General features: G+C 40.5%; 1 protein-coding gene across 2 annotated transcripts; it reads left to right on the top strand.

Annotated features, from left to right (window-relative positions):
- Nucleotides 1–420: 420 nt before the first annotated feature.
- On the top strand, nt 421–23,879 carry fmnl1a (formin-like 1a). 2 transcript variants are annotated; one of them, XM_080446877.1, is made up of 25 exons: nt 421–1,092; nt 7,901–7,984; nt 8,496–8,582; nt 10,287–10,360; nt 10,633–10,716; nt 11,126–11,260; nt 11,966–12,074; nt 12,338–12,414; nt 12,555–12,648; nt 14,403–14,477; nt 15,205–15,315; nt 15,446–15,595; nt 15,812–15,913; nt 16,616–17,216; nt 17,388–17,509; nt 17,616–17,818; nt 18,165–18,399; nt 18,520–18,588; nt 18,680–18,760; nt 18,852–18,981; nt 19,818–19,981; nt 20,087–20,188; nt 20,291–20,392; nt 21,373–21,475; nt 22,481–23,879. In XM_080446877.1, exons 1-25 carry the CDS (start codon nt 919–921, stop codon nt 22,543–22,545), a joined length of 3,333 nt encoding a protein of 1,110 aa, XP_080303003.1. In that variant the 5' UTR covers nt 421–918; the 3' UTR covers nt 22,546–23,879. The 2 variants fall into 2 exon arrangements, with proteins under 2 accessions (XP_080303003.1, XP_080303002.1); XM_080446876.1 differs by having other exon boundaries at nt 17,385–17,509.
- Nucleotides 23,880–24,812: the final 933 nt, after the last annotated feature.

Genomic DNA, 24,812 nt, shown 5'->3' with positions numbered 1-24,812 from the left:
CAGAGTGGCGCTATTGGACAATGCTCGCGACCTCTAGTGGACATCACCTGCACACAATCAATTCAGTCACCAAATGAAAGAATGGACGTGACATGAATGTGTTCGATCTCCGTGCATGGTGAATTGGTGATGTTAGGCTTTTGCTAATCAGCCTTTCTTCACACCGTCCACCTTGTAGGCGTACGTGTCTACTAGCATTTTCATGGCTTTCCAATCATAGAATGGCTTCATTTGTAGGCCTATTTGTATATTTCCGTTCTCGTGTTATCATGTTGTCGTGCCTACACTGCCTACCGTGTTGTCATCCAACCCTGCACCCCCTTCTTGCTGTTTCACACAGGAAGTTACTCTTCTGCTTTTGTGCGGCTGTGGTTTTGTGTCAGTGAGTGCAGTATAGTGTCAGTAAACTCCTCTCCTTCCTCCCACACCCTCTGTGCAGATCTCTGAACTAAAGTCATATAGGTAAGAGTGAGTGTAAGTAAGCTACGGGCCGGGGTGGCGATTTCACTGTGCCCTAAGGTTGGGCCAAAACTGGGTCTACTGCTGTTCTTCTTAGAAGTACTTGTAGAGGGAAAGAGACAGAAGGACAGTTTGAAGAGTGGACAGGCATGAGATCAAACAAATGTGTTTTCTCAGTTGCCCTGCTCTCCACAGGACCCAGACAGGTGCAGTAGACCGAGGACTTGATGTTTCTCTCACTGACACAGTCCAAAGGACCAGTAAAAAAGATGACCAGCCAAGAAGCATTGTCTGGTCTGAGGCTTAACTTCTGAAGACTTTTTGGACTGAACTAGACATTTTTGTGTTTTTGTTTTTTGAGTTGAAGGCGGCTCACTTTGTTTTGGAATTACAAGCGCTTTTTTTCTCTGAGGAAGGTGTTTTGTCGTTTTCCTCCTGGATTACTTTTGGAGATTGGTGATGGGGAATGTGGTGGGGGGCTCCTCTGAGCAGGAGCAGGCTCAGGGCCGGGAGGCCAGGAACTCAGAGGGTTCCTCTGACCCCACACCGGCCTTCCAGAAGAAGCAGCCGGCTCCCCCCAAACTGCCCATGCCCCCTGAGCAGGAGCTGGAGGAGAGATTCAACGTGGTGCTGGTGAGTCACTGGAGAGACAGATCAAACAGACAGATTATTACACAACATAGACAACATAGCAGTGGTGTATAGTAACTAAGTACATTTACTCAAGTACTGTAAGTACAATTTTGAGGTAGTTTTACTTTACTGGAGTATTTCCAATTTTCAGTACTTTTACTTATACTCTACTACATCTCAGAGGTAAATATTATACTTTTACTCCACTACAATTATTTGAAAACTTTAGTTACTTTGTAGATTTAGATAATTAGCCTATTAGAAAACATACATTAACCACTTCAGCCCTATTTAAACATTGGCTATTTGAAAATAGCAGATCTACAAGTTCACAATGTGTCTCATAGCAACACACTGTGAGCTTGTAGATCTGCTATTTTTAAAAGATTTTAATACATTTTATACATACGATACCTAGTGAAACGGGACATTCTGCATAATGAGTACTTTTACTTTTGGTACTTTAAGTATATTTTGATGCCAATACTTTTGTACTCAAGTACATTTTTAATTCCAGAGTATTTCTACATTGCAGTATTGATACTTTTACTTAAGTAAAAAAAATACTTTTTCCACCTCTTTTGCTTTCCTTGAATACAGTAGAAGAAGGATTTTAAATAAATATAGTAAAAGAAATATACATTATATTACTTTACTCTGCTTATAGCTTAAAGTAGTTCCCTTCTTGCAATCTGTCCTTTGTCTGGGGAGGATAGATAAGTGTTTTTAAGAGGAAGTTAAGCAACACATTTGACAAGAGAATGACCATGAGACCGGAAGAGACATGTTTCAACATTATTTCAACAGTTTCAAAATTAGGAAAACACAGATTTACACAGTTTTACAATAACAACGCCCATGTCCCATGCTTTTTTTTTTGACCAGTCCAGTTTAAAACATTTGAATTACATTTTCAGATACAAATCTAATTGATGAAATGATCTTGTTTATTATAAGTAATTTAATATTTTAGATCCTTATAGCAAGACTAGGTCCTCCTTATAGAAGAATGAAAATGAGCAACACATTACACAGTAGGCTAAAATAAATACGTTTCTCTGCAACTGTCCAAACTGTCACTTGAAACATTAGTAGATGTGTAGGCTGCACCTCATGTGTCCTCTAAGTGTCTTAACAGGAAGTACAGGGCTACAATTTAGGCATTTAGCAAACGCTCTTTATCCAGAGCGACTTACTGTCACTTTACAGTAAACATGGTAAACCATACATCAAATGCAGAGAGACAGTGCAGTGCCTCAGTAATCTAGGATCAGAGGTAAACCACAAACCTAGCATCAATCTAAAGTTTAGACTGTAAACTATATATATATATATATATATATATATATATATATATATATATATATATATATATATATATATATATATATATATATATATATATATATATATATATATATATATATATATATATATATATATATATTGTTTAGTTGGCAGGACAACTTCCTGTAGCCCTGCACTCCCTGTACTTCCTGTCCTTATTAGACACTTTCAGCAGTAGTCCTTTTTCCAGGCTTTTTATCTCCTTGTGAGATGCAGATAAAACCACGAATGAGGTTACAGTAGTTGACGTGTCAAATTCAAACTCACTACCAGTGTTATTGTGTCTTATCACCTATTTTGATGACATGCTCAATTAGGAGAAAAAAAGTACCTTGAGGTGCAAACCCTGCCCACACCAACATCTGTTGTTCTACGTCTCTCCGTCTCCGTTCCCTGAGATATATCAGTGGTTCTCAACCTTTTCAGGCTGCGACCCCCCCCCCCCCCTCCCCCAAAATGATCATATTCGAACTGGTGACCCCCCCACCCTGACAAGCACTTGGAATTGTAGGCATTACATTTAGTTTGACTTGGTTCCACAGATATATATTATAAAAATAGCTGATCTACAAGCGCACAACGCCTCGCAATGTGAGGCGTTGTGAGCTTGTAGATCAGCTATTTTCAAAATTAAGCTAAATTTGCCTCTTTCTTATATTATTTGACAATTTGGCCAATGTTTGACCAGTTTTTATAGTATAGTTTGTTGATTACTTTAGATGCAGTAATGGTATTTTTTCATTTATTTTCTTTCTCTTTTTTTAAAGAGAAAAGCCCCACTAGCAGCCATTAGAGTCTAGGGCTGAAACTATCGATTACTTTTTCGATTAATAAAATAATCAAGAAGCATGTAGAATTTTATAGAATTAGTTAGCTTTATATCAACAGATTGACGTGAAAACATTCTAATAGATTTTTATAATCGACTAAATCGATAAGTATGATTAACCACTTAAAGGTAGGGTAAATGGGTCTATATTCTGATAGTACTCATTGCTATAGAGTGTTTGTCCAGTAAAAGGAGTCTCCCATGTCTCTCCAGCTCTTTATTAAACAGAAAATGCATTTTCAGTGCTCTCTCCTGATTGGCTTAAATGTTGTCACCTACCTGAAAATGTACTATATTCTGTTTACTAAAGAGCTGGAGAGACCCCTGTGACCGAACAAACGCTCTGTAGCAATGATTACTATCAGAATATAGTACTTTAACCTTTTAAAAAATAAATAAAGAAGAATCCAAAAAATATCACTTACCCTACCTTTAAGCTCTATTCTATATATTCTATATTTTTTTTTTCACCTACAATGACATGCCCAAACAAGGGAAAGATTATTAATCAATAATTGTTTTTAAATTATTATTTGTAGTTCATTGATTCGTTCAAATAAGTGTTGCGCCCTCAACCCCTGGTTGGAAACATTTTGTGCATGAAGTTTCATGGCAATCCGCCCATTAGATTTGGAGATATAGTGTGTGCAATGGGAAATTGAGGCCTAACGGTGACGCTAGATAAAAGGCCATGGGGTCATCCAAAATCAGTAGGGTTCATCATGTGGGGAGCAGGTTCACAGCACGCTCCTTGGCAATCCAACCAGTAGTTTTAGAGATATGACAGACGCAGCCTTCCTTAGAGCCCTAAAGAACTGAAAAGTTGTCAAGACTCTTTATACAATGGTGCCTTATCATGAAATGTATGGGCGAGGAATTTAAGAAATTACCATGATAAACTTTATTTCAGACACAATAGGTCCATATAAAACAAAGAATATAGAAACAGACAACAACAACAACACCACAGAGATAGTCCAAGTACCAGAATGAAGTGTCACTCCATTAAGCACAAATCAGTTGGAAAAACATAAACATTGGCTCCAGTATTTAGAAGCACAAGGAATACCTTGTATCACTCTGTGTGATAATCTCCATTAGAGCCATTTGAATCACACATCTGTACATACAATATTTTTTTGGAAAAACCCAATCCTGGACAAATGGGAATAATTATGGAATTTGACAGGTAATTCAAGGAAATTGTGGGGGGTTTACTTACTTGTATCAGTCTACAAAAAATGACTCAATTTGATAAATATGCTTAATAACTTCCTTTACCCATGAATCATCCATCAACCGTTTCATCTACTGAGATTATGAAGCTTTTCCCCCTCTAATAATACAAATGTCACATGGTTGAAGATCTGAGTTCCAACATGTAAGAAGGGACTTCATATGCAGCATATTGAGATGACATTAGTGTTTCAGAATATGTGCATTCAAATTATTCCGTTATGCTTCGTTAAATTGAGCAAGTATAGCCTCGGTCTAACATTTCCTGCCCAACGCCCTCCTACGATATCTAGAATCAAATATGATCTCACTTCACTTCCTCTTACACTAACCTACAACATTTGTGCCATCAACAACTGTGAGTGAGAGAAGGTGTAGGTGGTTCAGATTATGGGAAACACATCAGTAAGAAGAACTGAGAACAAAGTCTCCAAATAGTGTTTTAAAAAGGACAGGTTACCGTCGACACATTGTGCATACCGTTTTTTTTGTCCTGTCAGTCTTATCCAACAAAACCACAATGAGACCACTCCCTCACCCCTACCAGAGTTTGGCGTTCACTTGCAAAGTGAGGGCCTGTATACCCGCCTAGGTGGGGTTCTTTTGTGTATGAAAATGAAACTACAAGCTGTTGCTTGAATATGTACAGTAGAACTTGTGTAACCACACATTTTTAGGGGTTGTTTCTCCTAACACCAGTGTCAAATAAACGGTTTGCCAGAAAGGCATCATCATTACTTTTTAAATCTTTACATGAAAATAGTGATCATCACAAATCAGATACATTATGCATATTAGTATCTTTACTATCTTAACATAAGGAAGAATTGGACGTTTATTTTGCATAAACAGTGCAAGATTTTAACTCATTAATTTGCTCTATTTTGAATCAGAAGTCTATAGTAAGTTAAAGAATAAGGTGATATGATATTCTTTTGTTAGACGACTCAACAGAAAAGATTAATTACGGGGCCCTGTTTTATTATTGCCTTTATTTTAGTTCTTCTGCCACTTTTCGCAGTTCTGGCTGAACCGTGCTGTCGCTTTTTACGAAACTCGGCCATATGATAGATGGTCATGAAAAACTATCAAGAAATAAATCTCACAATATTTTGTCAAAAGGTGGCGCTGTAGCACTCAATTGAAAATGGCAACTTTGAACAGGTACAACTCATGCCCTGTTTGACCTAGAGCCATGAAACTTGGATACACATATGCGTCTCCTCATGCTGAACAACTTTCACCCACTGACTTTTGACCTCTGACCTTTAGATCTCCCACCATTTTGAATTATATGAAAAACAGTCATTGGCTCATAACTTCTGCATTTTTTCACTTATGGAAAAGCCGCTACTAACGTTTTGTCGGCAGAGGTCCAAAGTCAATGTGTAAAGAATTTACAGATTGCAGATTACTCAAAAATCCCAGGAGGAGATAGATTTTAACTATTGCAGTTTTATGAAAATTATTCATCTGCCCCTAACACATACATGCAGACTCACATTTCTTTGAAACTTTGCAGAAAGGTTGAGGGTCATTCCAAATATCACTGAAACCAATCTTACTCCAATTGGCCAAAGGGGGGGCGCTATAGCAATTTTTTTAAAATGCAAACTTTAAACAGAGTGAGTCTGTCTGAAGTCCACGAGTCTGTCTGTCTGTCTGTCTGTCTGTCTGTCTGTCTGTCTCACTCTCTCTCTCCACAATCTATTCCGTGAATTTCCGTCACTCTCTCTCTCCACAATCTATTCAGTCTCTCTCTCTCTCCACAATCTATTCCGTCACTCTCTCTCTCCACAATCTATTCCGTCACTCTCTCTCTCCACAATCTATTCCGTCACTCTCTCTCTCCACAATCTATTCCGTCACTCTCTCTCTCCACAATCTATTCCGTCACTCTCTCTCTCCACAATCTATTCCGTCACTCTCTCTCTCCACAATCTATTCCGTCACTCTCTCTCCACAATCTATTCCGTCTCTCTCTCCACAATCTATTCCGTCTCTCTCTCCCCAATCTATTCCGTCTCTCTCTCCCCAATCTATTCCGTCTCTCTCTCTCCAATCTATTCCGTCTCTCTCTCTCTCTCTCTCTCTCTCTCTCTCTCTCTCTCTCTCTCTCTCTCTCTCTCTCTCTCTCTCTCTCTCTCTCTCTCTCTCTCCATTCACTGGCCCCGTATTATCGCTGGTAGCGATAATACGTGATAATCAGTAAGTGATCGCTGGTAGTTGTTTTTCTTCTAGCTGGTGAAAGTATAGTTGGTCCTACTCCATCAATATTTAAAATTCACACTCTCATCTCGTGGACTTCACATAACTCACATTGAGGTCTGGCAAAACATGGCCTAAATACCACTGTATTTAACTCTGTTAATAAACGTTACAGCAGCAGTTATTTACGTTCAGACATTATTATAACATACTAATAATAAACTTGTTTTGCACATTTCGAAAAACAAGTTTACAAAGTGCTTCACAGACATAAACAAGAATGCTAGTCATATTATACCAGCTTGTGCCAAGCTAAAACCCTTAAAGTACTGTCATGGCTCTTGTGTCCTACAAAACATTACACCTTTTTCTTTTAAATTAAGGTGCCTTTCACATCTAAAGTTGACTTAAAAGGTCCAGAGCAAGAACCAAATTGTTAAATTATTAGATCATTAGAAACTCTGCAGACGCAATGTCAGGTCAGGATTATATTAGATAAGAATTAATCGATTAATAAGAATGAAATTCGCTAAGGAGTTCAATACAGTATGGTAATGAATACTGCAGTTTTTATTGGAAGTCTAGTTGTTATTTTTGTTTATGTTTACACTTATATGTTGGATTGTTTGTGCTTGTAAGAGTGCATGAATGTCGCCCTTTTTTGTCCGCTATTAGTTATTTTCCCTTGCTTTAGTTTGCATGAAAAACGTATTGAAGGTGTTCATTTAAATGCTTGCCGGATGGTGAAGAGTAACGTGTGTCTGTCTACTGTAAGTAGGCGACGGTAAATTAGCGAGAGTTGCACTGAATTCTGTGACCGGAGCTCTTAACACCCGCTCAGAGTATGGTAAGGCATTGGCTGCCTTAAAGAACAGCGAATTAGGATAAAGTCATGAAAAAGTCACGACTAGCACAGCGACTGAATATAGACGTAAAAACCGCAGACAAGCAGAGTGTGGGAAAACACAAAACGGGAACAAGTGAGTGTTAGTCTATAACTAATAATAATAATGGAACGGCGGTAAGGGTAAAAAATATTCACACACTCAGGTTTTTGTTTCGTATACAGGCAGGAGATGGTGATATGAAATATTAGAGGCTTTTACCTGATATTTAAACATAACCGGAGACTTACATTTGTGCACTTCTGTTTCTGCTGGATTTACTAACCCCCAACTTCTCTTTCAGGGCCACATGAACTTACCCCCAGACAAACTGAAACTTTTATGTCAGTATGACAACGACAAGAAATGGGAGCTGGTTTGTGATCAGGTACAGTAAAGCCTGATTTATATATCCTCTTACGCCGTCTGAGCTTGTATAGATGGACTATTTTTAGGTGCGCACCTAAACACCATCATACGAGTACAAATAAACATGAGAGCAAAAGTACTGTAACTATAAAAGGATGAAGTTTCACGTTTACAACTTTGTACAATGAGTTAATAAGCTCAACAGTATAATTTTCCAGTCTTTGGGGCATTGTGATGGTTTGTTTTACAGTACATTAATATATATAATCCCAAAACTGGATCTGTGGTGTAATGCATAGCACCATGTAAATACAGGTCATGATTTTTCATGTAAAAAGTCACTGTAGCTTAGACCCATGGACCCTGTGTTGGCAACGGATGTCTGAGGGTGGTTTGTGGCTTTTACAGTTTAAGAGCACAAACAGCTGTTACGTCACATGTTGCGTATGTACTGTACAGGGTAAATAACAGTCACATCATCTGTTGAAAACAAATACTGATTCCCTCCTCCACATGTTCACCTGTACCAGGAACGCTTCCAAGTGAAGAACCCTCCTTCCATCTATCTGACAAAGATCAAGAGCTTCTACCAGGACCAAGGCGGGGTGCCACGCAGGGTTGGTATTCAGAATCACTCTCCAGTCTCCTGTCATGTTTATTCTTTTTTTAACTTATTTTTTATTTATTGCATGAAATCCATGATACAATATATTCCCCTATTTGATAATTAGCATAAACAGTCCTCCTATTTCATGGTTAAAGGTATCATGACATTCATTTTCACTTTTTTTATTTTCAATGTTTTATTTGGGGTTTTATGACCTCAATTACACCCAAAAAAACTGAACTTAGAACATTCAGTGGATTTTCTGTGGTCTGGGGTTTTCTGAATAATTAGGCTGAAAAGTAATCTGAGCTTGGCCCTTCGACAGTGAGGTCACAGTCGATTAATCCCGCCCACTCTCCTCCTCGCCCCTCCCCTCCCCTATCCTTTCCTTTGGGGGGGCGGAGCAGAGGCGATGATTGACAGGCAAAATCCCTCACCAGCGACACCCGCAGGCAAAGATTTCTTTTTTCATTGCAGTTGAAAAGGCTTTAGAAATGTGAGAGAAAAACACCTGCCATGGATCACTGGAATGGAATTTTCACTTAAAACTTTTTGTACACTTTTGAAGGACCAGGACAAAGACTTTGAATGTGGTGTAAAAGTGAATGTCATTAAACCTTTAATAATCACCCACACCACCAAGAGAAAAACAAAAGACAAAAAGAAACATAACAATATAACGGAAACATTAGTAATGCAATTCATATTTTGCCTCAATTGATAGACCTGTCTACATTCTCTGATCTAACTTTACATAAGAATATCATGACAACCCAATAAAAATTATTAACTTTAATTCATCAACATAGCATAAAAAATAACATGATAATACATGTCATCAACCAATACAAAACACTATATGTACAAAGAAGAAAAGGGGAAAATGTGACAAAATTGGAACTGGGATATTATAAAAATGATGATAAATGATAAATGGGTACTTTTTCCTGATTGGCTGAGATTTTTTCACCTACTGTACCTGAAAATGTTTATTAAAGAGCTGGAGAGATGGGAAGACCCCTGTTTACTGAACAAATACTCGATAGCAATGATTATTATCTGAATATAGTGCTTTAACCTTTTAACCAAATATCACTTACCCTCCCTTAAGTAAAAAGAAGGAAACAAACTAACACAAAAACAAACACAAATATAACAATATCAAAGATATTTATTTTTGCTCTTTGTTTTTTACATAGCTTTCAATGGAGACCATTATGTCCATTTTGGCTGTAATCTGTTCCATAGCAAACATCTCATTCACCTGTTGCTACCATTGTTTTATGTTTGGGTTTGTGGCTGTAACCTTAATTACAACATGGATATACCTAAAATAAATAACTTAAGATCCAAACTTAATTTCCAAAATAAGTTTGTATTACGGTACATATTACTGATTTCAATTACAAGCAATACATTATGATATGATGTTTCCCTGCAGAGTGATGTGTTATATTACATTTGCAATACCTTAAAAAAAACCACCATAAAATTAAGTAGAAAAGGACATGGCATAAATGGAAGAGGGTAGGCTGAATGGAATAGAGACCAGAGTGCCACAATAACGATATTGGTATTAAAATACAATTTTAGCCGTGTCATGATGAAAGTAATGCTGTTATATAATGTGTTAAAGTAAGGCACTATCCCAACACTGTTTCTATTCCACATTCACTCTAATGGCTTATAAGATGCTGTCTTTCACTCATTTTAGCTCAGGAAGCGTGTCCAAGATGCCACCCAGGTCCTTAAAGATCTGGAGATATCCCTTCGCACCAATCACATTGGGTAAGCGCCTAAAAGCCTAATTTAAGCTTTGGTGATAAAGTGTCATGCCATATGTTGCTCAACAACGGATTTACAGCTGAAAGAAGTGTTGGCATGACACTTAAAGTGTAAATCAGGGCTAAGGCAAGCAGTCACCTCTGCCAGTTGTTTTCCTGGTGTCTAGCTGAACAAGAACACATTCTTTTCATAGACTGTATGTCGTATATAGTCATGAGTGACTTTCCCTGTCCTTAATCCATTATCTTTCTGTTTTTCATCACATTTTATTGTAGGTGGGCCGAGGAGTTTCTCAATGAGCAGAATAATGGCATGGATGTTTTGGTGGAGTACCTGTCACATGCACAGAGCTATTCATCGTGAGTGATATTGTCATTAACCTCTGTCATCCTGGCAAAGTCAGACCCATTTAGAGAGAGAGTTACGACACTCACATAGACTTATGTTGTAAAGGGATAGCATTCATATATTATCAATATTCAATAATATATTGCCAGAAACAACTTGTACCGTAGTTTTGGAATTTCTTTCTGTGCTCAGAGATGATAGCAAGAACGAGACGAATGTGGTGTTTTATGATACATAAACCACGTGACTGTATCGTGGTGAGATCAGAGTATCGTAACTCTCTCTTTCAATTGTACTGGTCAAAGAGCCAAAAATAGATCTGCCATTTTCGGTGTGCGACACCAACATACAAAGGAGCATAAATTGAACATTTATGTTCTGAATGAAATTATATCTTGTATACAAAAACATTTTCCATAGGTTTGACGTGGATACAGTTGAAAATGGTGGCACACTATCAGACAAAGGAAAGGTGTCACTGGAGGACTTGCATAAGAGTGCTACCAGCCCCCACCCGCATGGTATGACCAGAGCTGCCCGTGCCCTCACTGTGAGGTAGGAACCCACAGAACCTACAGTTTCAGTGATGGACTGTATATCGTCAATGATTAGCATCATCATCATCGTTGGTTTTGATGTCTACAGCTCACTGATACTTACATGACCGATGGTCTTAAATGAAACAATACCCAAGAGAGTCCGTCCATATTATTATGAACATGATTTATTTATTTGTAATTTAAATGACTCATCCACACAAACAAATCTGACCTTTTAATTGTACATTCAGGACTTAAGTATTGTGGATATAAGTATTGTGGGTGGTTGGTCAAATTCCCTTGCACCTTATGTATAAGGGGTGACATCACCTGAATTAGTCTCGGGTACAAAATGCATTTCTTCATTTAAATTATAAAACAAACTGGAGAAAACTGTGCTTAGTATCAAATTAAACGGCCAGCGACATATGTCATGTTTCCACTGTTATTTTTTGGGGTGGTCTTATATTATACAGTATCTTTTTGTTCTGATATGTTGGCTAATTGAAGTGCAATACTAATAGCTGTCTAAAACCAAAATAGGACCCCTTATCATGCTGTATGTAAACTGCAGCCAACCTCAGGTTTCGGTTGAATATTTAACTGCATGCTTTGCCTGCTGTTTGATTGTGGTAATGATTCACACCCATCTTGGTAGATTCCAGTCATATTATCTAAAAAATTCCGTTTGAAAGTAACATGTCTGATCTGACATTTGCAGGCTAGGCAACACTCTATCGAGCAGGATTCATAAGAAGCCACATTCAGCCAACCTGAGAGACGATGTGCATGTGTGCATCATGTGTCTGAGAGCCATCATGAACTACCAGGTACTCAACCTGCCCTTTGCTCCTTACACACACACACACACACTCACACTCACACTCACACTCACTCACACTCTCTCTCTTTCTGGTTATTCTAACCACTTTTGGCATTATAGGCAAACACTTAAAAAAATAGCATATCTACAAGCTTACAGCACTTTTTGATGTGATGCATTGTGATCTTATATTCTTAGAAAGTTTGAAAATTGGGCTTTAGCGCTAAAACATTCATGGAGTAGCTGCAAATATTTCTCCTTTTCTTGCAGTCTGGCTTTAACCAGGTGATGACTCATCCACGCTGTGTCAATGAGATCACCCTCAGTCTCAACAGCAAGAATGCCAGGTACGTGTGTGTGTGTGTGGGGGTCAACATGTGCGTGAGTGTGTGTGTGTGTGTGTGTGTGTGTGTGGGTGCACATGTGCGTGTGCGTGTGCGTGTGTGTGTGTGTGCTTGCCCATGTCTTACTCCATCCTCTGTGACAGAACTAAGGCCCTGGTGTTGGAGTTGCTGGCTGCTGTGTGTCTCGTGAGAGGAGGCCATGACATCATTCTCTCTGCCTTTGACAACTTTAGAGAGGTGAGGCATCGTCATATGGTTTATTTCATCATATCTGTTCATTTGTACTATTTCTTTCCAAACTTCCCTTCCCTGACTCCTCTGACTACAGCCTGAGTTATACTTAGTTGTGCGCGGATGCCACCCATGTGTGCGTGCATGTGTGCGTGTGTGTCATAGAGCAAGAGCTCTAAATGTAAGCTCAGTATTGGATTTATAAATACGAGTGCAATGCAGAACTGTAACCAGACTATGAGTGCTAAATAATCTGTACACTTCCTTCTCTTGATCTGCACTACTAACCTACTGTTGTGCAACTGAAGCATATTTCAGTGAGCCAGGATATCGGTTTGATGGAAGACCAGGTTTACATTCATGGCAGGAGTAAAAAGTACACAAGTTTGAGAAGCAGCCAGGCATCTGGCTTCCTTATGCCCCTGTGTGGTTCATCAGTGTAAATGCATGTTCTTTTGGTAAACATTAAGGTCCCATTCCACATGTCGGAAGTGGTTTACATCCCCCCAAAAAACATCTCTTATCTCTACAATAAATGTTCATGTCAAGTATTTATCACCCACAAAATGCCCATAAAGGAGTTTTATAGTACCTCAAACTTGGCTCTATATTTGCCCTCATTTTGACAGGACCTGTTAATTATGGCAATTTACATGTAGTATGCCTAAATATGCCTGTAGAATCAACCCATCATTAATATGCCAATATGACACACCTAGAATCAACATGCCGAAATCTCCACGCCACTGCGACAATGGCTCCAAGATGAGGACCCTCTAGTCCACTTCACATCCTCAACTGTGGTTTATATTTGTTCATTTTGATAGCCCATTTGATTTGCCCATAAATTAACTGCAATGTAAATATTGTAACCTAGTTTTAGCCATAATATATCTACAACACAATGTAGGCAATTATAGAATGAAGTGTGTGCTTCTGTGCAAACCGTAAGCATAGAATAAACAGCCTGGCGAGAGGAGGAAGGGATAAACCTCAGGCTGTCATATGCGTTGTTACATTTGCCATTGTGAATACTCATTTCTAATGTGCACATCAATGAGGTTTAGTAGTGTCATAAATACAAATTTTTCAATAGGCTACATATTGATTCTGAATATCTGAAATGATTTCAATGCTCATTAGTTATTTGTCGGTATCGTTCGTTCTCCACTTTTCCTCGTCTCTGCCTAGAGGGAAAACTCACGCTCGCGCACCAATGATCAATCAAGCAATAAAAGTTATGTGCCCTCTCTCTTCTCTTATTTCTGCCTAGCAGCCTCCTAGACTATAGGATATACTCAGCAACACATTGCGTGTGGTGCTCGTGTGTGTTTGCCAGTGTGTTGTGCCAGTTTTTGTGAAAGCAGCGCTTGCAACACTGTTTCATGTGCGCAAGTTTGCTTTATTTAGGCTACTTCCTGTTAGTCTGGCAGTCCCACGCTGGTGTGTTGTTCAATCAGAGGTTGATTAAAGACATATGCGTGCATATCAGGTGCTTAAGTATTATTTGTCTTTTGATGAGGAGGTGAGTGACGTTACACCCCAACTGAGTTGCGTGCACTATGTCACACCAGTTTTCAGTGAGAGGCGATCTGAATACCAGATTTTGGTTGTAAAAATCCATAATTATGATTGTTTTAGATATATGCAGAGTGCAAAAAAACATTAGGACTTTCATGGGTAAGCTTCAGAAACATATTAACCTCACAAAAAACATGATTTGTAGAGTCGACTTTTTTTTGACACATTCTCTTTCTTAGGTGAGCAAAGAGAAGAACCGCTTTGAGAAGTTGATGGATTACTTCGCCAATGACGACAGCAACATTGACTTCATGGTATGTAATCAAAATTAATTTTTAGATCAGTACATTAGGCCACGGACCCCCAGATTTTTATATCTGGGATCCCAATCTGTGAAAATCTTTATTGTTAGACATGATTTTGTCTGATATTTTCTGTCATTTGGTCCAGAATTCCGTATTGTAGACATATAGATACATGAAAAATTGCCATTCTTGAACAATCTCTAGTTGTATTTATTTGTACGTGTAATGAAGATTAGACGATTCATAATTTTGGAGACTCCCTGCCTGGAACCCTCTCAAGGACCCATTAAGAACCACCGGTCTAGATAATGGCTGACACTTTTGCCAAATATAAAAGGAGGTATCCTTCCTTTGAGCCAATCAGTTGAGCCAAATTTATGTGTCATCGAACGAAGGTGTCACTGTTTGACAAGGACAACTGATTTTTACGTGTAAAACATGACATGTTTTTTTTCTTAAAATAAGTTATCGGCGTGCGACTCAGGTAAATCAGGTATTCGTGCATCTATGGCAATATAAAAAATGACATGTCCTGACTCTAGTTCGAATGATCGAATCCCAGTTTGGAACTAGTGTTGCATGACTCCCCATCTCTCTATGTCTTCTGCCTGTCTCCACTGTCCTATTCAATACAAATGAAGCACAAATAATGCCTTGCAAATAATTTGTTGTGAGAATAAAATGTGAGCCCGAAGCTGTGGTTAATTACCGAATGTGTAAATCTCACTGTCACCAGGTGGCCTGCATGCAGTTCATAAACATTGTGGTCCACTCAGTGGAGAACATGAACTTCCGTGTCCATCTACAGTATGAGTTCACTCACCTCGGTCTAGACCAGTATCTGGAGGTAAGCTGATTCTTTCTTGATTCTGATTTTCACTCTCAGAGAGGCCATTAAACTCACAACTCACAGATTATATTCCCTAATCGTACGTGTGTTCTTTGTGTCTGTGTGCGGACATATGCGCACATGTCAGACTCTGAACCTGACGGAGAGCGAGAAGCTACAGGTCCAGATTCAGGCCTACCTGGACAATGTGTTAGACGTTGGAGCCCTGCTAGAGGATGCAGAGAACAGAGGACCGGTGCTTGATCACGTCAACGAACTGCAGGAGCACAACGCACAGGTTAGCCATGTACATGCAAGCGGAGGCCCAATTTATACTTGGTCGTGTGCTGGTGTTGCACGTCAAAAACAGCATATCTATCTTGTAGATCAGCAATCTTCGGCACACAGCCCAGTCTAAATCTGGCATGAGTCCCTACAGTCTGTCCATAATGTAGCCTTTATGTAAATGTCATTACAATCCTGTGGGACTCTCTTTGCTGCTCATGTGTTCTAGCTGAGTGAGAGGCTACAGGAGACTGAAAATCGTACTGCAGAGGGAATTGTTGAGCTGGAGACTCAGCTCATGCAGAGCACAAAGGAGAACGGGCTGCTCAAGGTAAGTACTGCCTCATGTGGATGAACTCGGCATGTAAACCCCAGCATCCATGTTCTGGGGGGAACAGCCGATCTGCAAGCTCACAAGACGTCAGCGCGTTCTGATTTCGTCGATTTAGTGTGACAGAAAGAAGTACAGAGACAAATCAGGTCCTGTTTACTAAGTCTCTAGAGGCTTTAAGACAGTGGTTAAGTAGAGCAGAGACAAACCGGTCTTGAACCGACGGTAAAAAGGGTGGTGGTCACTTTGTTTCAGTAATTAATTTAAGTAAGTAGCATGTGACCCATAGGTCAGGAGGCTATCTCTTGTTTCCGTAGCATGAGGCAGCTTGATGTACAAGTACACCCCCTGGACATGATGCTAGTATGTCAAAGGGACTTACCCCCAATCCAACCCCTCATGCTTAGTGCCAAGCAGGGAGGCAATGGGTACCAATTTTTAATCCATCCATTATAATTAATGGAGGGGGTATTCAGAATTTCCAGCTAGCACAGAACTGCTTTTAAAACTTGATGAGATATTGTAATTTTGTGTGTGTGTGTGTGTGCATGCATGCGTGAGCTTGATTTTTACATTCACACCTTTTGGAGGATTTATTTTTACATTCACACCTTTTGGAGGATTTATTTTCATCCCCGTCAGGGGTTTATAAATGGCATTCTAAAAGCATCCCACCGTCTGCTGTGTGTATCCTTGATACAGGAAAGCCTGCGGGAGTACTGTTCTCAGGTCAGTTCCCTGCAGCAGAGAGAGAGAGAAAGAGAGCTAGACAGAGAGAGGGAGAAGGACAGAGAGCGTCTGAGCCACACGTCAGCCCAGAGCTCCTCTGAGCTGGAGCAGAAGATCCAGGAACTTCAGGAAAAGGGGCTGATCCGTCTGGGACGCTCTCCCTCCGGGGGCTTGGACATCCAGGTGGTCCCTGTCACCGTGGTTGAATACGTCCCCGCAGCGGCCTCTGATCCGCAGCCCAAACCCTCCGAAAGCGACACTGTTGTTTCTGCTTCTTCACCGCCCATCCTCTCTGCCACTGCTCCTCCACCTCCACCACCACCTCCTCCTCCTCCTTTGCCTCCAGGGGTGACTGCTGCTCCTCCACCACCTCCACCTCCTCCCCCACTGAGTGCTTCTATCCCCATTCCTCCACCTCCTCCACCCCCGCCTGGAGGAGGTCCGCCGCCGCCTCCTCCCCCGCCTGGGGTTGGACCCCCACCCCCACCTGGAGCCCCACCCCCTCCTGGAGCACCACCCCCACCTGGACCCCCACCTCCACCCGGAGCGCCACCTGCCCCAGGCAGTCAACCTGGTAAAGAGATTGGCTGAGGACCAGCCTATGATATGAAACATCACGTACAATCATAACGCCATCAGTCCTGAAGACACTTCTTGTGTTGCATTCATCGTTATTGCTATTTATTCATTTTCTATCTTTCTTTCTGTATTTCTTTCTGTACTTTTGTATTTCTCTCCTCAGCAGCAAAGAAGAGGAAGCCCATTGAGACCAAGTTCAAGATGCCACTGTTGAACTGGCAGGCGTTGAAACCCAACCAGGTGTCGGGCACCGTGTTCAGTGAACTGGATGACGAGCAGGTGTTGGAGGTAAGATGAGTCATCATGTCCTCCATTCTCCACCCAATAATACAGTGCTCATTCTTTTGATCTCTACTACCCTTGTTACTTTCTCTCTCACTGTTTTTTATATTAGGAATTGGACATGGATCTATTTGCAGAGCAGTTTAAGACCAAAGCCCAGGGTCAGTCGAAGCCAACAGCAAAGGTGTCCATAAAGAAGGCAAAGAAGACCCCCAGCAAGGTGTCCCTGATTGAGGGCAACAAGGCCAAGAACCTCGCCATCACGCTACGCAAGGCAGGGATGAGCCCAGTGGAAATCTGCACTGCCATAGAGACGTATGGACTTATTTCAGTACTTTTATTTTTATCATCTCAACAATAAAGATTTGTAGTTTTCCACCACAGCTATTATCGTATTATATTATCAATATTAACCACTTAAACCATATACACCTTGTTGATCAGGGTCCCCTCCTTTTTTCCCTCTACACCAAATCTCGTCACCGAAGATAACAGATCTACAAGTCGTTGTGACGCAAGGCGTTGTGAGCTTGTAGATCTGCTATTTTCACTGAATGTTTGCCTATTTTCGTCAAATGTTCGCCTGTTATGACATGTCAGAATGTGGTTATTATTAATTTGTACATGATTTTGCTGATCCTGTACCATACTGCCTGTCCAGCTATGACCAGCAGGCTTTGGAATTAGACTTCTTGGAGCTACTGGAGCACTTCATTCCATCTGACTATGAGCTGAAGCTACTGCTCAACTATGAGAAAGAGGGCCGTCCGATGGAGGAGCTGTCCGATGAAGACCAGTTCATGATTCGTTTTGGGAAGATTCCTCGTCTGAGCCAGCGAATAAACACCCTCACCTTCATGGGCAACTTCCCAGAGACCGTAAAGCGCCTGCAGCCGGTTAGCATGTCTAGAATACTGAGAATGTTGAAAAGGGACACTTTTACTTGTGTGATTTATCTAAGATTTGGAGGTTTATTTTAGAAAAATTTAAATATTTTATTTATCTCTCTTCCACAGCAACTGAACTCCATCATTGCTGCATCCCTGTCCATAAAGTCTTCAGCCAAACTAAAAAAGATGTTAGAAGTGAGTATGGGAGAGAGCACATCAGGTATATGGTGCACTCCTAGCAGTGAGTGTGTATCTAATGTTTTCCATCTCTTCTGTTGTCCTGCAGATCATCCTAGCCTTTGGTAACTACATGAACAGCAGTAAGAGGGGAGCAGCCGGCGGGTTTCGCCTGCAGAGCCTGGACCTGGTCAGTTCCTTCGTTCTTCCTTCAAAACGCATCTTTGCACGCGTACGTTCTAAAATAAATCAAGAATCACTCTGTTTGTTTCTTTTTTCAGCTGTTGGAGACAAAGTCCACGGACCGCTCCCAGACTCTCCTTCACTTCATCTGCAGCATAGTCCAGGAGAAATACCCTGACCTGATCTCTTTTCACTCAGAGCTTCACTTTTTGGACAAGGCTGCTCTAGGTAAAATTGTGCTTTTCAAACTTTTTGTGCTCAATGCACCAAAGGGCAAGTCAAAGTCTAAAGTCACACCTGTATCAGTGGCAAAAATAGCCTATTTAAAATGTGTGGGAAAGTAATGTAAATATGGATGAAAACTAGTTTTTTACTATAGGATTATATTGTGTAGAAGTTGCCTCCATTGGTAAATGAGTGAGTGTGCACTATGTACATTTAGTCAAATAAAATATAATTCATACTTTTTGGGCGGTGAAACCGCCCCTATAAGTGAGATTTGGAAAAATGTACATTTTCCTGCGCTGTGATCTGGGCCCAGAAAATTAGTAGAATTATCCTGCGCTGTGATTGGCCAATCACAATCTATTCAGGACTGTGATTGGCCAGTGTCACATGACACATGTGCATAGCCCTATATAAGCAACCATAACTTGAAAAAAACCAAATATTTGTTTTTTTCAAGTTATGGTTTCGTCCATCATAAAGAGTGTTTCAATAAATGTATTTATCTTTTGTACATGATTGGTTGACTCCATTCAGTATTGTAGTTAGCTAGGAATACACCGCCCACTTCACACAGGGTGTGATTTTTAATAATGTTGTCACAAAATCCCAAGACACACCTGGACTTGTCCCCTAAAGTAGACAGGCCAGTAAAACCCTGACTTGATTTTACCACATGAACCCTAGCATCCTGATTCTGGGCTCACAACACGTGAACTTGTAGACCGGCTATTTTCGCTATTGATGCACAACAACGTGTGTAGGGTTTAAGTGATTATCTCTAAAAGTGTAAACCTGGACCCGTAATGGCATTGCTATTTGTTTTTGTTTTTTGCTAGTCTCCTTGGACGGTATTCTCCAGGATATTCGCTCATTAGAGCGGGGAATGGAGATGAGTAAGAAGGAGTTATCGGTGCAGGAAGACAACGCAGTGTTGAAGGAGTTCATCCAGACAAACAGTGAACAGTTAGACCCTTTGATCAAAGACAGCAAGACGGCGCAGGTTGGTGGGTGGGGGGACATGACACAACGTCATTGAGCAACACACTCCTCATAAACATACAGAGTGTTTCTGGCTCTACTCTCACATTCCCTGTTCCTCCCCTAGGAGGCCTATGGCTTTGCGGTGGAGTATTTTGGAGAGAACCCCAAAACCACGCAACCTGCAATGTTTTTCCCCACATTCGTCCGCTTTGTAAAGGCCTATAAGGTGAGGATGTGTCCCAAGGCTTCTGGTGTTCTGAAGTGTGTTCAAATGCCTCAATCATCTGAACTTGTTTTCTGTGTCTGTCTGTTTATTTTATTTTCCCAGAAAGCAGAACAGGACATTGTGCTGAGAAAGAAACTGGAAAGTGAGAGCAATGAGGAAAAGGTTGTCAAACCAAGTTCTCCAAACAAGGCTGGGGCACAACAGGTACAGTAGTCAATTATTGTTCCACCCCTTGATACACTAACGTTTTCCTTTGCGTGTGTGCCAACTTGTCCCCCTTTTTCTTCCAATTCCGTCTTTATGCCAATTCCCTTGTGTAGTTTTGTCACAGATGACTGTTACTGGTTGGCCTTCTGACTAGTTGGTCCTATATGGTATTGAACATCCACATGCCTCCTCGGCTCCTCGATACACATGGCACTTCTTTTCACCTGCTAGTGAGGAGCTTCACCGGGAGGACATACTGTAGCACATGCAGAGGAACACTCTATTCCTCACAGTTCAACACCTCTGCTGACAGGCGCCCTTGACCAAACTGTAGAAGCCACTGGTGTGGCGACGAAGAACGCCCTCCCTGCCTGGCTTTCCTCCCGCAAACACGGCCAGTTGTGCTCGTATGGACGCCCGGCCAAGCCGGATGCACCACTGAGGATTCCAACCTCGGTGGTGGGCAAGAACTTTACCCCTGCGCCACCCAAGCGCTGGTTCACTTCCATGTCATTTAATCACATGAACCCTAACTTCCCCATTCTGGGCACATCATAATAGGCAAATATTGGACAAAAATAGGCCAACATTCTGCAAAAATATCCACAACTCATCATATTGTTGTGCGATGATTGATATCAGAGCTCTATAAGTACTATTTTCTAGGAAATCCAAAGCAACCAACCCTCACCTTATTTATATTTTCGAATTGGCCTTAACAATATGAACCCTAACATCCCTATTCTGGGTTGAACATTCAGAAAATAGCAGATTTACAAGTTGTGAGCTTGCAGATCGGCTATTTTCAGCAAAGATGTTTGGTGTAGAGTGTATAGTTTATACTAGCAGACTTAGTATAGAGCCCAGGGGGACCCCAGTCAGCTAAGTATATAATTGGTTTGTGGTATCTGGTCTTGGTTAAAGTATGTTGGTATAGTATTAGTATCTAGGATTACAATTGTCTTGTTTATTTGCAGTCACCCATGATGCCCAGGATGCCCCAGATGGACCTGATGGCAGAGCTGAAGAAGAGGCAGATGAAGGAATCAAAGGATGGTGGTCTGGAGGACATCATCACAGGTAAATGCAGCAGTGTGTTGGGGGGGGGGTACTGTAAATTTTACTCTGTACTTAATCACAGAACTCTTTTGACAAGTGTCGCTCAAACTAAAACGGTGTACTTTCAACTGAACACATTAATTTGAAAATGAATCATTTTTGTTAACCCATTGAGACCTGGAACGCAGCTGTGTTACTTTAGATTTCTTTGGCTATTCAAAAATAGCAGATATACAAGCTCATAGCGCGGCACCGAGTGCCACGCTATGAGCTTGATCGCATTAATGCATTAACGCATTAATGCGATCTAGTGATTAATTGTGGTTTAATCTGTGATCGCGCTATTCTGTTTATTTTTCATCATAGGTTTCGAGTTCCACTTACTTCACCCACACCGGGATCCGGTTTCATGACGCAGATTCCGTTTCCGGTTCTCTTTTTTTTTCCCCGGTCATTTTCGGCCAGAATAGGGAAAAACATGTTTTTTCACACGGTATAAAAAACGAACCGAGAGCTCCACTTCTATTTTCTTTAGTCTGGGTGACGGACATTGTCGTTGTGTATCACATCGTACTTTAGGCCCGATCGGCAATCTGCGAAAACGTCACATCCGGTATGACGTATTTGACTGTTTGACTCTGTTTGGGGGGAGTGGCGAGCGAGTCCGCGAGGTGATCAAGGTGTCTATTTGCTGCTCTCTGCTGGCAGATTTGTCGTATGTGTTTAAAACCGCAATCAGACAATTTATTTGAATGAAAAATAAAAATATAAAAAAACACGCAAATCGCTGGCACAGGGGTGAGTACATTATGAATAAACTCTGGCAGTCAATGAGTTGTTAATGGGTTAAGCAAAATAAATGTGTTTGCCATTACACACACACGTCCTCTACATCAGTGCTATAAGATGCTGCTAGCTCTCCCTAGATCAAATGTCTAATTTATTTTTTGTTGTACGATAGTGTCGCGTGCCGAAAATAGCAGATCTACAATCTCACAATGTCAACTTGTCTGTGTTTTGCCTCAGACCTGAGGAACGCTCCCTACAGGCGGACAGATGGCCGGAGAGCAGCACAGCGACAAGATACCTGAGCCAAGACTGTTCTACTTGTAATGTACATGGCATTACATTTAAGCAGAACACAGAACATGAACAAAAATGTACTGTACATTACATAAAATTACATACAGTATGTAGGTCTCGAGAAGTACACTTACTGTATTTCCCTCCCCAAAAAAACCTTTTTAGTGTAAGTAGAGTTTTTCCACAAGGCTTTGTATGTTAATGTTTTTAGTACTTTTATCATTACAAAATAAAACGAGGGCAACCTAGAGGCATAGTCGAGCTACAAAATGCCAAACTTCAATGTACATTTTTATTTTATTTGATCTACAATAGGAAACGTAATGCAGGAAACTGAACTGAGATAAGCTTTCAAATGCAAGCAGTCTCATCCTTCTACAATTAATACTTATACTGATATATACAACAATGCATTAATCAAGTATTGACATTCTGGATCTTGACCTTTGTCCATCAAATTGCACCATATGAGAAATTGAGATCGAGATGTAATATAGAATTATGGATGAATTATTTTAGAATAGGTTTGTTTTCATTTGTTATCATCTTTGGGTGTATCTGTTATCTGTCTGCAATGAAGTGGTGTGGGGCTTTTAAATTTATATATCATATTGTTGCTGAAACCGTGTATCTCCATATTTCATGTTTTTCTTTTTTTTTCATAAATTGATGCCCTATTTTAAAGGTTGAAAGTGGTTAAGTCTGTCTGGGTTTTATAAATATTTTAACAATGAAAGGTATTAACACAAGTGTTTGTCTAAAATAGTAATTGCATTGGATCCATTGGAACACAGGTTATTTTTTCTATTTGCTGAAAAGTAATGGTTTTGGACAAACAAGGTTTACACTTGACTTCACAGTGGCGATATTATAGGTCTATTTTCTCTATTATTGTGTTCATATATCACACTACTCAACAAATGGGCGGATCACTCGGTGTAAAAAGTACGCTATTATTGGAGGGTTTTCTGGTTTGGGTGCAGTCAAGCATTCTGAATTGTTCTAGACTCTCACCACTCCAGGCCACTTTCTTCATCACCACTCCAGGCCACTTTCTTCATCATCATTACCATCATCATCATCATCATCATCATCATCATCATCTCATCAGACTGAACATTTCTGTGTCACAGATATCAACTCAATACTTCATTCTCTTCGGTTGTAAACATTGACATGGCACACCTATTTTTCTTTCTCTATATCTCTCATGAGAAATTATGTTTTCAACCGCACCATGCAATTGCTTGAAACTATTAACTATACATGCATTGTTCTTGTACAGTATAATATCAGTTTGTACCCATCATATTTTCTTAATAAAACGTTTCATGTTGGACAATTTGTTGAACTTGCTAGCCTGGAAGTATTTACCCGGATTGTTGAACATCCTCATATTCATGTAAACATTTCAAAATGTGTACACAGCGAAATCAGTGTTAATATAGCCAGTGTAGGGTGTTACAGAATGCAGGTTTACCTAATTTAATTGTGTTCTTTTTTTGGCCAGGTAACAAGGCATAGCCTATCCTTCATAGAAAATGTTACATACATGATGTTACAGGGCAGAAACTATAACCGTGGTCATTTTAATTGTGCTTTATACATAAACTTTGAGTTGAGTTGAGAAAAGTGCACTCCTCTGAGTGCAGATCTCCACCAGGCGGGGTTGTCAACCCAGGCCTACCCTTTGTCAGTGGTCCTGTCAAAGATGGTTAATTCAGGAAGATAGCCCAACCACTAGAGGCAAAATGGTACACAAATGGTGTCCTAAGTGGGCACCGTCTGACGGCAGATCTTGCGGAGTCCTATCAGAGGCGCCGGAATGGAATATGACCTGGGGGGACACATCACGGTCCACATGAACGCGCACGAAATTTTTCAGGTTGTTTTCGGGTGGGTTTGTTAATTTTTGGGGGGGATAATTTGGTTATTTCGGTTAATTCGGTTCGCCTCGCGCTCGCGGTGGTCGCGAGGTGCGGGGGACTGGACTGATTTAAGAAAAAAAAACGTTTGGCTGGACTGAATAGTGGGGGAATTAATAGACTCCAACCTGCCTCCGGTCTCCTAAAGAGGTGGTCACCTACGTAACACAGAAACGGGAAGTAAAAGCCAGTAGGGCAGTCTTTCATTTTTTTTGTCTTGGCTCCGGTGCAACTGTCGTGACACCAGGAAGCTGTGGGGGAAATAGTTTGTATGACAGAGGGTGTGCACCCCCTATGCAGTGGTGGAAAAGGTACTACATTGTTTTACAAGTAAAAGTGTCGATACCACA

The sequence above is a fragment of the Gymnoscopelus braueri genome (assembly GCF_963280865.1).
Source record: "Gymnoscopelus braueri genome assembly, chromosome: 13".
In the NCBI taxonomy this organism is placed as follows: Eukaryota; Metazoa; Chordata; class Actinopteri; order Myctophiformes; family Myctophidae; genus Gymnoscopelus; species Gymnoscopelus braueri.
The sequence above is the reverse complement of the archived record's forward strand: the minus strand, read 5'-3'. Positions and strand labels throughout refer to the sequence as shown.

Bases quoted from the DNA above. Each gene is read 5' to 3' on its own strand.
- fmnl1a (XM_080446876.1), top strand. From the start codon at position 919: ATGGGGAATGTGGTGGGGGGCTCCTCTGAGCAGGAGCAGGCTCAGGGC. The intron at 12,649-14,402 runs GTGAGGCATCGT...TCTCTTTCTTAG, and splicing joins CCTTTGACAACTTTAGAGAG to GTGAGCAAAGAGAAGAACCG. The intron at 15,316-15,445 runs GTAAGCTGATTC...CGCACATGTCAG, and splicing joins GTCTAGACCAGTATCTGGAG to ACTCTGAACCTGACGGAGAG.